This window comes from Hyperolius riggenbachi, chromosome 5 (genome assembly GCF_040937935.1).
Source record: "Hyperolius riggenbachi isolate aHypRig1 chromosome 5, aHypRig1.pri, whole genome shotgun sequence".
NCBI classification, from domain to species: Eukaryota; Metazoa; Chordata; class Amphibia; order Anura; family Hyperoliidae; genus Hyperolius; species Hyperolius riggenbachi.
In genome coordinates this window covers 128620435-128639330 of record NC_090650.1, presented here as the reverse complement: position 1 = coordinate 128639330, position 18896 = coordinate 128620435, and the positions used below count along the sequence as shown (strand labels likewise).

At 43.4% G+C, this 18896-nt stretch overlaps 1 protein-coding gene across 1 annotated transcript in view; it reads left to right on the top strand.

The window, feature by feature from the left end:
- The window catches only part of GASK1A (golgi associated kinase 1A), a 62513-nt gene that overhangs the window by 22821 nt on the left and 20796 nt on the right, over nt 1–18896 (top strand). Inside the window, exon 2 of the mRNA XM_068236240.1 lies at nt 1524–2927. Within this exon, the coding sequence (XP_068092341.1) occupies nt 1524–2927 (1404 nt within the window). The remainder of the gene's footprint in view (nt 1–1523; nt 2928–18896) is intronic.

Sequence of the window (18896 nt, the reverse complement as noted above, 5' to 3'; positions counted from 1 at the left end):
GGAATTTCTACAATTTTGTCCAATGCAGTCCTTGACTACTTTCTTAATTATCATTTTTTAATTACAGTTTGCAGGCCATTCTTTATCAGTCAGATTTCAATCATAAATGGCCCTGCCACTGACAACTGTGCACTGCTTGATGCAATAGAGAACTATTGGAAGATAGGTTGTGTAGTGCTAATAACGATACTCCCCACGTGCTCCTGCCGTACACTACTCAGTGTGAACAATGTCTGACAAATACAATGACTGCATGGTGGTCAATGTTTCTTTGTTTATGTTTTGAATAGAGTTTTGTTAGATATGATATTTATACAAAATCTACTGTCTACAGTAGTCTATTAAAAACAATAAATCATAATTGATGCTTTCCTTAACACAACAGAGACAGGCATGAAAAGAGTGCTTAATAATGTAGTCTAATATGCCATCACTTTACAAAAATAACACAATTACAACAGTAACAGAAATAATAATGGCAGCATATCTATGTGGGGCATATTACATGATTCCAGTGAGTGTCTCCCTGAAGAAAATTTGGATTCTACCATCATATGTTTGGATTCGGTATTGGTGGTTTGAGTGTTGATGCTGAGCTTTGATTGTGTGGTTTGGATTTGTGCATTGTTTCAGGTCTGCATTGCTCCTGTTGATTGTCTAAACCTCTAGCTTCCTTCTCAATTAACCCTGCCAATCCTCTATATGAAAATTCCCTCCATAATTCCTATGCTTAAAGCACACCTGAACAGAGAGGAACATGGAGGCTGACATATTAATTTCCTTTTAAACAATGCAGATATCCGGACTGTCCTGCTCAGCCTCTACTTCTAATACTTTTAGCCATAGACTCTGAACAAGTATGTTAACCAGGTGTTTCTGACTGAAGTCTGACTAGATTAGCTGAATGCTTGTTTCAGGTGTGACTTATTTAGACACTGTTGCAACCAAAAAGATCAGAACTGCCAGGCAACTGGTATTATTTAAAAGGAAATAAATGTGTCAGCCTCCATATCCCTCTCAGTACTCAACTCGCCCTTGACCCCCCCCCCCTCCCCCCAACACTGATCCTGATTTCTAAACTTAACCTCCACCCACTGATACCCCCTTCTTTATGCTACCTTCTTTTATCCTATCCTCAAACCACTATTCATCTTTCATTGTTTTCGTTTAGTGATTCATCTTTGCATTGGAGGCTTATTGGTGTCTAGTTTTGGGAAAAATATTGTGGCAAATTTGTGGGTTATCTTCAGCCTTTCACTTATTGCAAGTTAACACATTTTGTGGAATTCAAAGTATTAAGGATTAAAAAGCACAACAACTGTAGAATAACTCAAATGCAGATAAGATGTGTTTTAATGCTGTATGATAAACACTGACAAAAAGATTTGTTACATTAGAAAACGGGCAGTATTATCTATTATCCATACTGTCCTTAAAACTTTTACCTCAAACTTCTATAAATAATACGTTTTTAGAGCCAAGTTGACCACTAATATACCATTTGTCTTTTTTTCTCTACACAGGGCCTGAGGTTATGGCTAAGGATGCGTTTGAAGAGGAGGCCTGTCGTTGGATTCTGCTTCCTATTTGCCTTTTCTGTGTTGCTAATCAATAGCTTCCCTGCATTGCCGGCTGACACGACTGGTAGTGTTCAATTTCAACAGAGAATCCAACATAGGAAAGCTGTTCGACATAAGGCATTATGGGCTGACACCACAGACTCCATGTCCAACCTAGTCCCAAACACTGACCGCAGAAACTGGGAATCTGGTTTGCAGAATTACCACCAAGATGTTCAGGCATATATTAACTACAGCCGCGACTGCAAGGAGAAAAGTAGTTTAGGACATCTTTGCAAGCAACCACAAAGGAAAGATAACCATTATAAAACCAAAGATAAAAGGTCTCTAACCAAAAAGTATTCTCATGCCGAAAAAAATGCCACAGGAATTAGACCAAAGAACCTTATGCTGGCGGCCAGTGTAAATATGTTTGTACAAAGGGCCCCAGAAGATCAGGAAAGTCTCCTTGCTGGCAAGGGTCTTCACAGCCTGAAACAAAAGGATCTGGCTCTTCCTAAACCCGTTTTACATAAAAATGAGCCTTTTAAAATTGCCAAAAGTAAAGTAAACTTCATGGTTAAAAAACACTCCCTTGTTCTGCCAGATATGCAGAAAACAGATGAACGTGTCATTCCATTAGACAAGTTTCCAGCCTTATCCGGACCAGACTCAGTGAAAGATGGGGAAAGTGCCAGAGAAAAGCTGAGTAATAAAACAGCTTTTTTCCAGAATAGTTCAAGAAAATCTGAAACACATTTTAAATTAAACTGTTTGAATTTTCAGAGAGAGCACTTCAAGCAAGCTCCGGTTAAGAAAGAAAGATCTGTGGAATCTTCTCCCCTGTGGTTTTCTTCTGATGATTTACAGAAAATGAAGTTATTGTCCAACGGGGAGATCCTAGCAAAGTCTAGGATTCCAGCACACGGACAGATTCTCAAAGTTGCTTTGTGTCAAAGCCAGGTGGATGGCAGCTGCCACCAGAAGAGTCATTGCACTCATGGGTCCTGTGGAGTAATTAAAAGGTCTAGTGATTTATATGAGATACTAGCATTTCACCTCGATCGTGTGCTTGGGCTTAATCGCTGTCTTCCAGCTGTGGCTCGGATATTCGCTAGTGAATTGCTACCATACAAATATACTAATGGAGCTGCAAGGCCTATAGTATGGTGGGCTCCTGACATCAAACATTTAAATGACACTAACAATGACCAGAACTCTCATGCTGTAGGCTGGTTGGAGTATCAGGAAATGCTGAAGCACAGGTGTGGCATGGAAGACTCTTCCACATCTATTCATACACCCCCATGTGTGGGCATCAAGCATACTGAGTGGGCGATGTTAGCTATGTTTGATTTCCTCCTGCAGGTATGAGCATTTTCTTTGCCCACATATTAATCACAGTCTTTTGGAGTCTTGTGGACATAATCATATAACGTGGACTTAAAGTGGCCCTGAACATAAGTAAAAAATGCCATACTGAACTTACCTAGGTCTTTCTTCAGCCTCCGTAGTCCGTGAAGTCCCTCGGCATTTTCTGGGCTCCCTCCGTTCTCCTGCTGGTGGCTCTCAATAGCTGGGCAACCTGGTCTGGAGTTGTGCGCAACTTCTTTCAAGAACTGCACACATGCAGAACGCTCACTGTGACGGCACTAGGATGGGACTCGCGTGTGCAGTAGCGCCCGACTTCCTGGCAAGTTGTGCAGCTATCTGAGCCACCAGTAGGAGAATGGAGGGATCTCATAGAATGGGACCTCATGGACTACAGGGGGGCTGGAGGAAACCTCAAGTAAGTTCAGTATGGCATTTTTGTATTTGTATTCAGGGTAACTTTGAGGCAGGGAACACACTTGACTGTTTTCGTGCGCGTTTTCTGCACAGAAAAACTGAGAACTCATGTTAATCAATGTGCTAGTGCACACTTACTGTGTTGTTCGCGCACAGAAAAAAAACTGACATTCTGCATCCTGATTCTGCACATTTTGGAAGTTTTCTGTATCAATTACATCAGCTGCTGTGAAAAAACGCACACGTTTTCCTGCATGGAAACACACTTAGTGTGCAAAAAAAGTATGCAGAAAAACGCGCGCGGAAAACTGAAAGTCAAGTGTGTTCCCTGCCTGAAGAGTAACTTTGCCGAAAAATAGTAGTAGGGGGAGAAAAATCAAAACACTGTAAATTGAGAAATTAAAAAATAGAAGAGTGAGCAAGAAATTATTGTTAATGCCCTGTAATTCATTCATATTTGATTCACAATGAGCCTGCCAGTCATCATATTTACTACTGGCAGTCAAGAAAAAACTAGACAGCACCAACTGCTATTATCTATAGTTTTTGTTAGTGTTAGGTGTAGAGGTAGGAAGGTTAGTGTTAGCTGTAGGGGTGGGAAGGTTAGTGTTAGGTGTAGTGGTAGGAAGGTTAGTGTTAGGTGTAGGGGTGGGAAAGTTAGTGTTGGGTGTAGGGGTAGGAAGGTTAGAGTTAGGTGTAAGGGGTTGGAAGGTTAGTGTTAGGTATAGAGGTAGGAAGGTTAGTGTTAGGTGTAGGGGTTGGAAGGTTAGTGTTAGGTGTAGTGGTAGGAAGGTTAGTGTTAGGTGTAGGGGTGGGAAAGTTAGTGTTGGGTGTAGGGGTAGAAAGGTTAGAGTTAGGTGTAAGGGGTTGGAAGGTTAGTGATAAGTATAGAGGTAGGAAGGTTAGTGTTAGGTGTAGGGGTTGGAAGGTTAGTGTTAGGTGTAGGGTTTGGAAGGTTAGTGTTAGGTGTAGGAAGGTTAGTGTTAGCTGTAGGGGTGGGAAGCGTAGTGCTAGGTGTAGGGGTGGGAAAGTTAGTGTTGGGTGTAGGGGTAGGAAGGTTACAGTTAGGTGTAAGGGGTTGGAAGGCTAGTGTTAGGTGTAGGGGTTGGAAGGTTAGTGCTAGGTGTAGGGGTAGGAAGGTAAGTTTGGTGCGAGCAGTAGCCTATTAATAATATTATATCAGTCATATCAAATTAATACGATGGTCTGTCCCTCGCACCAAACTTGCTAGCATAAAAAAGAAATGTGTGCAGAACTTATGCATCAATTTAAAAAGCGTTTTCTGGAAAGACAGCCCTGTTTTGGCTACTCCTTGATTACTGCGTGTGGATGTTGATGATGGGATGGAGGGGAAGGAGTTTGAATAGCTGCCTGTCCAATACAATTTCACTGTCATCTTTTAAAGGGAAGGTTCAGGGACGCCTTAAAAAAATAAAAATCCATATCCACTTACCTGGGGCTTCCTCCAGCCCGTGGCAGGCAGGAGGTGCCCTCGCTGCCGCTTCAGAGGCTCCCGGTCGTCTTCGGTGGCCGACCCGACCTGGCCAGGCCGGCTGCCAGGTCGGGCTCTTCTGCGCTCCAAGTACGGGCTCTTCTGTAGTGATGGGTCGTTCGCGAACGAGCCGGATCTTTGCTGCGAACGACAAGAGCCGGTTCTCAGTTTTGAAAGAGCCGATGCCTCAGCCGCCCCACACAGCTCTTATTTTCTGTGTAATAAAGGGCGCTGAGGCATGCTGGGAGATGTAGTCCTCCTCTTGCAGCTTGTAGGGGCGGAGCAGAGCAGTAGCAGGAGGGATTGCCGAGTCAGAGAAGCAGTCTGGAGTTGTCATGGAGATGGGGGCGGGGCTTTTACTCCGATTCTGAGTGGTGTCTAGTGAATTTTAATGAAGAGCCGATTCAGAGCCGTAAGAGCCGGCTCTTTAATGGGAGCCGATTCAGAAGATCCGATTCTCCGAGAAGAGACGGAATTCCCATCACTACTCTTCTGCGTCCCACGTGGGCGCGCTGACGTCATCGGACGTCCGCCGGGCTGTACTGCGCAGGCGCAGAACTACTGCGCCTGCGCAGTACAGCCCGGCGGACGTCCGATGACGTCAGCGCGCCCGCGTGGGACGCAGAAGATCCCATCCTTGGAGCGCAGAAGAGCCCGACCTGGCAGCCGGCCTGGCCAGGTCGGGTCGGCCACCGAAGACGACCGGGAGCCTCTGGAGCGGCGGCGAGGGCACCTCCTGCCTGCCACGGGCTGGAGGAAGCCCCAGGTAAGTGGATATGGATTTTTATTTTTTTCAAGGTGTCCCTGAACCATCCCTTTAAGGAAATGGAGCTACAGGACCTAGTCAGCAAGGACTTTGAAGACATGTAATGCACAAAATGTTATCCAGTGCTAATTAATGTACTACCATAGGCATTAAGAATATGAACTAGTGTGTGATCTATGGGTGTTCAATTATCAAAGGAAAAACACTTTAAATGCTAAGGATAAAGCATCATATTTAATTTACGATATGTTATCTTTAACAGCCAAACTAGTTATCCAGCATTTCCACTGTGAAAATTTCAGGAGAATGGAAACTGTACATAAATGTCAACTTCTGTATGTTCTGCTGTGCAGAAAGAAACATTTAACTTAATTATTAGCATGTGCTCTATGCTGTTCATTCAGTCATTACATACTTCCTAGTCCTTACATTATATTTTCCATAGACCTAAGGAAGAGGAAGCTTTGGAAACAGGACAGTTAGTCTGGATGGTATCATGAGCTGCAAAACATCAGTACCACTATGCCCAGTTTGTATTAAGTATTAAAAAGTGAGACACTTCTGCATGTTTTTCTATTGCTGTACATCACACAACCTCTCCTCTGAAACTTCACTTCTGTAAAAAGCAATGGAAATTTCAGTAGTTTGGTCTTTTGCACCACTGCAGCCACTGTTAGGCTCCCTGCACACTGCAAATCCGTTTTCTGATTCCGATTTTCAATTCCGATTTTCCCTGAATACATTCAACAGAAAAACTGATCAAAAAACGCAGCATGCAGTAAAGATTAAAAAGCGGAATCTGAATCGCATGCAGTGTGCAGGGAGCCTTACAGCTTTTTATGCAATACTTCTGTAAAAGAACAAGTGAAAGCATAACGATTCTTCTAAAGCTACCATTATAAAAGTCAGTCTATGATAGTAGCTTGTGAAGTGAACAGATGTCACCCTCTTTAACCACTTAAAGGGACACTTAAGTCAAACAAAAATAATTAGTTTTACTCACTGGGGCTTCCAATAGCCTGCTGCAGCTGTCCGGTGCCCTCGCCATCTCCCTCCGATCCTCCTGGCCCCGTCGGCAGCCACTTCCTGTTTCGGTGACAGGAGCTGACAGGCTGGGGACGCGAGTGATTCTTCGCGTTCCTGGCCACAATAGCGCCATCTATGCTGCTATAGCATATATCATATACCATATAGCAGCATAGAGGGTGCTAATGTGTCTGGGAACGCGAAGAATCACTCGCGCCCCCAGCCTGTCAGCTCCTGTCACTGAAACAGGAAGTGGCTGCTGGCGGGGCCAGGAGGATCGGAGGGAGACAGCGAGGGCACCAGACAGCTGCAGGGGGCTATTGGAAGCCCTAAGTGAGTAAAACTCATTTTTTTTGTTTGACTTAAGTGTCCCTTTAAGCTCTCAGTCGTTTTCACTTTATGCATCCGAGCAATGTTCACCTCCCATTCATTCGCCTATAACTTTATCACTACTTATCACAATGAACTGATCTATATCTTCTTTTTTCCGCCACCAATTAGGCTTTCTTTGGGGGGTACATTTTGCTAAGCGCTACCTTATTGTAAATGCATTTTGACAGTAAGAATAAGAAAAAAACGGAAACAATTCATTATTTCTCAGTTTTCGGGCCATTATAGTTTTAAAATAATACATGCCTCCATAATTAAAACCCACGTATTGTAATTGCCCATTTGTCACGGTTATTTCACCATTTAAATTATGTCCCTATCACAATGTATGGCGACAATATTTTATTTGGAAATAAAAGAGCATTTTTCCCGTTTTGCATCCATCACTATTTACAAGCTTATAAAAAAAAAATATATAGAAATAGTTCATCTTTACATAGATATTTAAATAGTTTAAACCCTTATGTAAATATTTATGTGTTTTTTTTTAAATTGTAATGTTTTTTTTTTTTTTATAAAACATTTTATGTGGGTATTTTTGTGAGGGGGGGAAGTAAATAGTGTTTTATTTAGGGAAAAGTGTGTGTAATGTAATTTTTTTTTTTACTTTTAGATGTAGTTTTACTCTTTGGCCACAAGATGGCAACCTCGAGTTTGTTTACATGACGTCACTCTAAGCGTACAATGTACGCTTAGAGGGACATAGTCTCAGAAAAAGCGTAGCTTCCGAGAGAAGCTGTCGCTTTTTCAGCGGGGGAGAGGAATCAGTGATCGGGCACCATAGCCCGATACATTGATTCCTGGGCTACAGAATCCGCGGCCGGGAGTGCTCGTGCACGTGCGCGATTGGCCGCGGGAGCACGTGGGAGCGCACCTGTCCTCCTTGACGTTTTTATACGTCAAGGAGGACAAAGTGGTTAAAGAGGAACTGTAGTGAAAATAACAATGAATAAAATTGCTTATTTTTTTACAATATTCATTCATAGATTATTTGCTGTATATTCTGGCGTATAAGACTACTTTTTAAGTCTTGAAAATCTTCTGAAGAGTCACAGGTCGTCTTATACGCCGGATGTAACTGATATCACTATCCTGTTACCGACTCTCAGATCTCGCTGCTGAGGACTGTAGTGAAGTGGTGCAGGCGCACATGTGCGAAATCTGAGAGGCAGAGAAGGAGGTAAATAGGATACAAGGGTGGGCCAGACAGTTGAAAGAGGCGTGTTTTATGAGCACAGCGCAATCTATTCTTCCATACCGCTCTGATAAACAGGGAGACAAGGAGAGCTGACCAGTCTACTTAGGGAGAGTTGACCAATCCAACCAGTCAATCACCTATATACTGTTATATACTGGATACCACATACAGTACAGCACCAGTATCTGTACATACACAGCACCTGTATAGGATGTTTGTTTTTTTTTTCTTTTTGGTGTGCGTTGAAAGAGGGGTAGTCTTATACGGCAACTATATTCCCAACTCTATATTTTAACTGGAAAAGTTGGGGGGTCGTCTTATATGTTCAGTCGTCTTATACAGCGGAATATACGGTAGTCTGTGTTTACCTTTTGTAAAATCTTTCCTATCCCTTATTTACATTCTGACATTTATCACTGGTGGTGACATCTTTAGTTCTGCCAGGCGATCTGTACGGAATGTTTGTTACTGAGAATTCTATGCACAGAGGGAGATATTGCTTGCTTGGCAGTTGGGCAGTTGGAAAAAGTTGTTATTCCCCACAATGCAACGAGGTCCACAGACAGCAAACTGTCAGGACCATGGTCTTGACATCACACTGTAGGCAGGGTTTAACTACAATATCAGCCACACAGACACCCCCCCCCCCCCCAGATTATCTATTTGAGAAAAGGTAAAGATTACATGTGGGAAAGGGGATATCAGCTTGTGATTGGGATGCAGTTAAATCTTGGGTTAAAGTTCCTCTTCAAGGGGTAGCTCAACTTTCATTGCAAAAAGTAATATGTTATCTAGAGGGGGTTCCCATTTTACACACGCTATACTTATGCAACTGCAAAAATAACACATGCAAGACCATTCTTTGTGTTAGAATTACGCAAGAATGTTTTTAATTTTTGTTTATAATATTAGGGAAATGAATTTGAAATGTCTCAGGATTATATTGCTGCATTTGTTACCATTAGTGCCATGGAATATGTAGGCATTTTATAGATCAGTAATAATCATAACTAATAAAAGTGCAGGTGTCTGCGTCTACCTGCGTCCGTGTGTGCTGCCCTTTGTACTGCGCAGGCACGCAGTCTCGTGTGCAGTCTGGCAGGAGGCACTGTGTGCACTGCCTCCTAGCGCTCATTAATAAGCAGGCCTAATGGCTAGTAATAACAATAATTAGTGAGATTTACCTCACTTCATGTCCTGCCATGGAGCTTTGTGTCTAATATGGAAACTGGTAGTCCTGAGAACTGGAAATGAGTGACAGCAATCACCGAATAGTTGGGAATGTTAACTCTTCAAACTCTATAAAAAATGTTTTTGCTGCTGTCTCCGATTTTCCCCACTTCCTGTTTAGTAAGTATGTGATGGATATTCCCAAAAATGGGAACACGGGACTGCACTAAAAGATGTTTTAACTGTTTAACACACTATCCAAAAGTATTGTTACTGCAATTAGATGAGCAAAGAAAAAAAAATACATAGCCTTATGTTACTATTTGCTTTGTTTACTTTTAGTTTTCAAGCAAGTCCTCAATATTTTATGGCACGCGCTCAATATTTGGTGGCAACAAGTCCCAGCATAATCCTTGAGCTCCACAAAATAGGCCAAGCCAAACTAGAATGAGAACTGAATGAAATAGCACATACCTAGTAACACAACCTCTGTAAGCGGCATAAATAAAGAAAAAGAAAAACAGGATAAGGGTGTCAGGGCCTGTGAATAGCAGTACAAATCGTGTAAAAAGTAGCTTCTAATTACAATCATATTAAGTATCAGATATGACAAAACATAATAAAAGTCCATATGTCAGGTGGTAATATCATGAAAAGTCTAACACACAATTCACAACTCAACAAGGTTGTCCCGTAAGGTCCAAATTACAGAATTAGCCAGCCTTCTCAAGTGCTACTTTCCATTCCCACATTGCCTCATACCTAGAGGTGATGTCAAAAACCTGAGCAGTTCTTGCCTTTTTCATGATTGCTAACTCAGTAAAGGACCAGCCTTTAAAGCGTTGCTATTATATATAAATACGTCATAGCGGGGTCTGAACCCTCTATAACAGTAATGATAGATTGATGGTATAGCTTGAAATGAATCAGAGCTGCCTCAGCCCGACAGAGGAGAGAAGATTAGATCATATAACAGAGATAATACAGCCACTGTGCAAATAGGAAAGGCTGCAGTTAGACAGAGCACATTAGAACAGGTATAGGAACTTTTAGGATAGAAGAAATACTGGTAAGGATGAACATTTTGTTACAAAGTCTCTTTAAAGAGACTCCGTAACAAAAATTGCATCCTGTTTTTTATCATCCTACAAGTTCCAAAAGCTATTCTAATGTGTTGTGGCTTACTGCAGCACTTTCTGCTATCACAGTCTCTGTAATAAATCAATGTATCTTTCCCCTGTCAGACTTGTCGGCCTGTGTCTGGAAGGCTGCCAAGTTCTTCAGTGTTGTGGTTCTGCTATGAATTCCCCCTTTCAGGCCCCTCTCTGCACACTGCCTGTGTGATATTTAGATTAGTGAAGCTTCTCTCTGCTCTCTTATCTTTTACAAGCTGGATAAATCCTCCTCTGAGCTGGCTGGGCTTTCACATACTGAGGAAATTCAGACAAGGGCAAAGCTGTTTGCAGGAAGAAAAGAGCAGCCTGAAACTTCAGTGCATGAGAACTGCAGGGGGAAAGAAACACACAAATGATCTCTTGAGATTCAAAAGGAAGGGTGTATACAGCCTGCTTGTGTATGGATGTATTTTCTATGTGTGGACATACTGTACATCAACCTACTTCCTGTTTTGGTGGCCATTTTGTTTGTTTATAAACAAACTTTTTAAAACTGTTTTTAACCACTTTTAATGCGGCGGGGAGCGGCGAAATTGTGACAGAGGGTAATAGGAGATGTCCCCTAACGCACTGGTATGTTTACTTTTGTGCGATTTTAACAATACAGATTCTCTTTAAAACTTAAAACATAAACATATGACAGCTTTTCCTGCATAAATAAACTACTAGAATTCTGACATCCCCATTGCAGGAAAATGATGGCAGATAATTAGCGATCTCTCTTTGTTGTTCTTATATTTCTCTGGGTAAAAAAAAATCTATAATGAAAATTAAAAGTAATGCAATCTTTCATTCATTAGATGGCATTGCCAACTGTATTGCCAGAATGAAAATAAATTCAATAGTAAGATTACTATTTTCTCCAATAAACATATTTTGCTGGTCTGGATTTGACTATAGTCTTTGTATATGACATATGTATGGATTCACCCTTGAATTTGTAGTTTCTATCACTGTGGTAGCTTGTGTAGATATGTAGGGAAATTCTAGGCAATATTTGTTACACATTTCAAGTCATGTGGTAAGACTTAAAGTTAAAAATGTATAAACAAGAATTATACCATTCATGTGGCCCCTAGGTTCTTTGGAGCACAATGCATTCAAAGTTTTATTGTTAGCTTACAACAGGTCAATTAGTTAGTTGGTTAGTATTATGTATTAACCCCCTTGGCGGTACGCAGTTTCTGAGGCTGCCGGGAGGTTATTTGCCTAAAAAAAATTTTTTAAATGCTTTGGCTAGCATTTCGCTAGCTAAGCGTATGGCCAAAGTTGCTCTGATCCCCCCCATGCTCGCCGATTGCAGCCGGCTATACGTACCTCGCCACGATCCCACCAAAAGCGCAGTTTCCCGATCGGCTTCCGGCGTTGCTATGGTGTCGATCGGAGATGATGTTATGACATCATCCGCAATCCCGATCGCCGTCATCACGAAGCCTGGAGCCGATTGGGCAGCTGCGCCGGCGTGGGAACGATGGGGGTACGTATAATTGAGGCTACTGCGGGCGATCGCGGGAGATCGGAGCAACTTTGTGCATACGCTTAGCTAGTGAACCGCTAGGTAAAGCGTAATGCACCGACTTAAAAAAAACAAAACGTCCTGGGGCCATGTAATCCTCCGCGGCGTCTACCCTGTATCTAGTACGGGGTTACCGCTAAGGAGGTTAATACAGTTAATTAAACCTTTCTTATACCATAAGGTTTTTTTTGTTTTTTTTTACATATGATATGTAGTAGAACAATACTTTTTAATGCAAATTTATGCAGCCTGAAAATAGACCTCGAAGTCAAGGTAAATTTTCGAGCTACAGAAGTTTGCATAAACATCAACTCAGAATTACTTGCATCTTATTGACCATCCCTACTAAAAAACACTCATTGAACACTACTTGATTACTTGAAGGTCAGTTTGTATGAGCCCTAAAGGTGGCGAATATATTTTTGTGATGTTCCCTTTGCAAAGTGACATTTCACACTGTTTTTTTAACAACAGACACTTCACACTTTTATAAATTGCTTAGTTTGCAGAGCAATTATTCTTGGCCTAGCTAGTGGTTTGCATTATGCTGAGTGGGGCAGTAGTACACGCAGCATCTCTCGGGACATCATGTGCACCATTGCGCTGCATGTGCGAGCACACCACACATGCATACTATCCCGCCTTACATATGCATGCCATCCAATCAGCACCACAGCCAATCACAGGGAGGCAGGAGGGGACGGGGGACAGGAGGCGTGTGCGGGGGGAAGAGGGGCAGACGGACACAGCACTGTGGTTAATCAGAGCAGGGCAAGAGGGGGCATGTATGGCGTGGATGGAAGGACATACTATACATATACAGCAGACGGCTTGAAAATTATTATTATTGATGCATTTCTGTATTAATATACTTTAACTAACTGAGTTTGGATGTCTATATTCTACAGCAGGCTACTATGGGCTCTTTGCAGAATTGAAATTGACATAATATGTCATATATAAGCTCTTTGGAGTTTTAAAGGCACGTTCCGGTTTGGGTCAATGTACAAAATCAACATCTGTAACCTAAACACAGTTGTTAGTTTTTGTAAACTGATATTACTTCTAAAGCCTGGAATAGTTCAAGTCTATGGAAGTGAGTACTAGGAAGGAACCGTGCAATGATTGAGAAACAACCACAGAGCACATGGTAGTCATTTGGCGTGATGTTTCCCTTTGCAGTATTTCTCAGTACAGCTATACAGACGTTAACACTGACATAAAGACTGCACTCTTTTTGAAGTAGGCTTTACAGGAGGTAATGCTGGGTTTACTGCTTCACTGCTTGTGAATTAAGAGTTATTAAAGCTTATATTTTCTCACTGAAAGTTTTTTTTGTATTTAAGGTAGTCCAGTCATGTCTATCTATAAAATCTAAATATGACCTTTTGAAAGCACTAGAGACTGAGGTTATGCATTACATAGGTGGTCTTCTCTTTAGGCACTTACTGGGGGGGCGGTTATGGTTAGGCATGAGGTAGGGGGATAAGACACCAGCCCTGTTTTGGGGCTGGCAAGGTAGGTGTCCACCCGGGGCGCAGGGAAGGGGGGGCAAGGATGGATTTATACTTTCTCTTCCCCTCGGTCAAGTATGAAGGGGCTCTCCTTCCATATGCAGCAGTGCCCCTCCCATTCCATGGGCAGCCCTCTCTTCCTTTTGTAACATACATACACTGCAGCCCCTTTCTTTCATGTTGCTCCCTTGGGCATCGGCTTACTTTTTTCATGGGTTGCTACCCATTTTCAGACTTCTCTTTCATATGATGTAGCATCCCATATTTCACTTCTATGCTCCCCCTTGGGCTGCAGCCGCCTAAGGCCTGGGCCTTTGCGGCCTTTCCAGAAATAGTGAGTGGTGCTGGAGACAGAGCAGACCAGCGGCAAGTGAACCTCACATGGAGCCTGGAAGAGGGTTTACTAAGACCGCTTCCCACTGCTATATATTTCTGCAATGGAGGAGGGAGCACGAGGGGGGTGGACAAAAGGAGAAGGAGGGAGGAGTCGGGCCCCCCTCCCCTCGGCTGAGTCCTAGTGTGCCTAGAAACTGCCCTGTTAGGCACTTATAGTGGAGGGTTAAGGTTAGGCAGGTTAGAATAGGTGCCGGAGTAGTGCATAGCAAAATATTGGAAGTTTATGTATTTATAAGTGATGTGGCGACACCACAAAATATACCCATCTAGGAACCTAGAAAGGAACTATTATGCCTTATAATGAATCAAGCTATATATTCCATTTAAAGTCTCTTTTCAAATGAAAAAATGTTGTTTATGCCAAATTGTTTTTATCACAGCACTATGTAAAATTCACATAGTGGTATAAAATGACTCACTTTTCTATACCTTCTGCCTCAGACACCTAAATGTTCTTTTCCCATTAAGCTGTGCAATGTAAACTGCTATGGGAGAGTTTCTTACTGAACACACAGTTTGTATGCGCTCACTGGTTAGAAACATGGCAGGCTTCCTAAACCAGCAGACAGTGTTTGCTTCTCAACCGCTCTTTAAACAGAGGACTGAGCAGAGAAGCAAGTATCTTTTGTCTGCATGTGTGTAAGGAAGCCAGATTTATTTCCTCATGTGTACTCCACAGCCAAGACTGTCAAAGATTCATTCTTAAGGCTGCCTTCCATCTACCAGAGATACTTGCGGGTCAGACTTCCTAGAAAGGTAGGCAGCAGTGGCTAATTTTCTGGGTTCAATTAAGTGCAATTACCGCATGTAGTCTGTAGAAAAATATTTTCTTTTTTTCTGCAAGGTATCATAACTAAACAAAACCTCTAGGAAATAAATGCAGTAGGTTTATTTTTACACGTCCCATATACATTACAAATGCTAACTTGCTAAGGAAATATCTAACAAAACATTAACTAAGTGGATAAGATTTAGTGTGTGCAGAACATACATTATATCAGAACCATTTTATTTAAAGGGGAACTGAAGTAAGAGGTATACGGAGGCTGCCATATTTATTTACTTTTAATCAATACCAGTTGCCTGGCAGCCCTGCTGGTCTATTTCTCTGCAGTAGTATCTGAATAACACCAGAAACAAGTATTCAGCTAGTCTTGTCAGATCTGACTTTAAAGTTTGAAACACCTGATCTGCTGCATTCTTGTTCAGGGGCTATGGCAAATATTATTAAAGGCAGAGGATCAGCAGGGCTGCCAGGCAACTGGTATTGCTTAAAAGGAAATAAACATGGCAGCCTCCATATACCTCTCTCCTCAGTTCCCCTTTAAAAATCTTAAAGGGAAATTGCACTTTAGTGGAGAAAATACTTAATTCTTTCAGTTTGGCTATTCAGTCATTGCAAGGTTTTATAGCAAACATTGTTTCAGCTTGCTTTTATGGGCATACACAGTAGAATCCCGGTTATCTGGCACAGGCAGGGGTTGCCGTATGTCGGATATATGTAATTTACGGTTGCTTGAGAAGTTAAGCAAACAGGGACCTCCACTTAAAAAGTGTACCTGAGAGGAGAAGCATCTCAGGTACAATACTTACTTGGGGCTTCCTTAAGCCCTCTTAAGGCCACTTGTCCCTCGTCGTTTCCCCAGGTGGCTCTGGCCCCCCGCAATTCTGCCCGAAAGCTTGGCTGAGTCGTGTTTCATCGCGCATGCGTGGCCCAGGCCAGGCGCACTCCCGCAGACGGGAGCATTCTGCGCTTGGGCAGTACCACTGCACAGGTGCAGATGGCTCCCAGAGTCAGGAGCATGATGGGGGAGCGAGCCTGGCCGGGCCGCATATGCGCAATGAAGCACACCTTGACCAGGCTTTCGGGCTGAATTGCAGGGGGCAGGAGTCACCTGGGGGGACTGCGAGGGTCGAGTGGCCTTAAAGGGGCTTAAGGAAGCCCCAGGTAAGTATGGAACCTGAGACACTTCTTGTCTCAGGTTCCTTTTAACAATAACCCCCCAGAAGAGTGAATGCAAATTAGGGCACAGCGGAAACCATAGGCGTCATCTACGTCACTTCCTGCCGTTCCCAGCTGCTCTGTTGCATCCGCTCTCTACGGTTCCTTTGCATGCAGGAGCATAATCAGAGAGGAATGCCCCATTCTCCCCCAAGTTTACTGACAGTTAGTTGAGTCCTGGATAACTGAGACTCTACTGTAAAACACAACCATTCCATAGTGCTTCTAACTCTGTCCTTGCAGTGCTTTTGACAAACCTGTCTTCAAGTTCTCACTGATTTCGACATCTTACTTAGCACTGGTTTGTGCCTGTGAGCATACAGTCATGGGCAAAAATATTGCCATCCTTGCATGGCTACCAATATTTTAAGCAATGAGTGTATATTACTAAATTTGAGAGAGATCCCAAAGCTTGTGTACTCTGGAAGTGGTATGAAAACCCTGCAAGCCCATTAAGTGAGACCACCAACTTCCATCTGCAGACAGTGTAATCCAACTTCTATTGGAATAGCCCCCACACCACTCACTGCTCAGACAAGCATGTAGGAGAGGCAAAGCAGATCAGGACTTTCTGAAAGACAAATGATCCTCTACTAATTAAAAATTATGTTTGCCCAGGACACAGGGGCAAACATAATTTGCTCAGGCATATAGCTACTACTCGCCTGAGTTATGCTCTTTAGGCTCGGGCATCGATCATGTGAAGCTGGCATTTGAATATGCTGGTGAATCCTGACCAATATCAGGTGGTTAGCAGTGGCGCACGGAAGGGGTTGTTCTGGGTGTCTAGAACACCCCCCTGCACCGAGACCGGAAGTGGGGCTGCCGCATGGCCCGGCCGGCTGGGGAGAGAAGACAGAATAAAATGATGGAGGCGCCAGCCGCGCCAATAAGGGATGCGGGAGCCGGCTTTATTCCTCCCTCCCTCCTCCCTTCCTCTGAATGCCCCCACCTGCGGTGAATGTGTGCCCGGCTCCCCCATGAGTGTGACGTCACAGGAAGCAGAGAGACTTGCTGGTGCGCCTGATCTGCGGTAAGAGGACCTACCGCTCCGCTGCGCACACACTCATGGGGGAGCCGGGCACACATTCACCGCAGGTGGGGGCATTCAGAGGGAGGGAGGGAGCGAGGAATAAAGCCGGCTCCCGCATCCCTTATTGGCGCGGCTGGCGCCTCCATCATTTTATTCTGTCTTTTCTCCCCCGGGCAATCTTCTCCCCACACAGGGGCACCTTCCTTCACCTATCTAACTTATACTGGGGGACATATACCTATCTAACCTATACTGGGGGGCATATACCTAATCTATCCTGGGGGGCATATACCTATCTAACCTATACTGGGGGGCATATACCTATCTAACCTATACTGGGGGGCATATACCTATCTAACCTATACTGGGGGGCATATACCTATCTAACCTATACTGGGGGGCATATACCTATCTAACCTATACTGGGGGGCATATACCTATCTAATCTATCCTGGGGGGCATATACCTATCTAACCTATACTGGGGGGCATATACCTATCTAACCTATACTGGGGGGCATATACCTATCTTATCTATCCTGGGGGGCATATACCTATCTAACCTATACTGGGGGCATATACCTATCTAACCTATACTGGGGGGCATATACCTATCTAACCTATACTGGGGGGCATATACCTATCTAACCTATACTGGGGGGCATATACCTATCTAACCTATACTGGGGGGGAATATACCTATCTAGCCTATACTGGGTGGCATATACCTATCTAACCTATACTGGGGGGCATATACCTATCTAACCTATACTGGGGGGCATATACCTATCTAATCTATCCTGGGGGGCATATACCTATCTAACCTATACTGGGGGGCATATACCTATCTAACCTATACTGGGGGGCATATACCAATCTAATCTATCCTGGGGGGCATATACCTATCTATCCTATACTGGGGGGCATATACCTATCTAACCTATACTGGGGGGCATATACCTATCTAACCTATACTGGGGGGCATATACCTATCTAACCTATACTGGGGGGCATATACCTATCTAATCTATCCTGGGGGGCATATACCTATCTAACCTATACTGGGGGGCATATACCTATCTAACCTATACTGGGGGGCATATACCTATCTAACCTATACTGGGGGGCATATACCTATCTAACCTATACTGGGGGACATATACCTATCTAATCTATCCTGGGGGGCATATACCTATCTAACCTATACTGGGGGGCATATACCTATCTAATCTATCCTGGGGGGCATATACCTATCTAACCTATACTGGGGGGCATATACCTATCTAATCTATCCTGGGGGGCATATACCTATCTAACCTATACTGGGGGGCATATACCTATCTAATCTATCCTGGGGGGCATATACCTATCTAACCTATACTGGTGGGTATATACCTATCTAACCTATACTGGGGGGCATATACCTATCTAACCTATACTGGGGGCAACTATATGGGCTACCTATACTAGGGGGGGGGACCTATAGCTGGCTACCTATACTGCTACCTATACTGCGGGCACCTATACCTGTCTCCACGTTGGGGGCGCATTTTACGCCCTCACCCTGGGTGCAATTTAGCCTAGAAACTGCTAGTATTTGGCTCCACCCACACCATATTTTGGCCATGCCCACACGCCACTTTCAGGACCCCCCCCCCCCCCCTCTCCCTTGGAAATCCTGGATTTGCCCCTGGTTAGAAGTCCCCACGTTTTGAGCTTCTTATTATCTGAAATTGCCTATGGCTTATGGAGTGTGTCCAGCAGCACATGATGTTTACACCAAATTGTACTCCGGCATGTGGACAATCTTGGTGTCCACTGAGAACACAAGTAAAATCACAAAAAAACTTGTTTTAAGAAGGCAAACTTCTG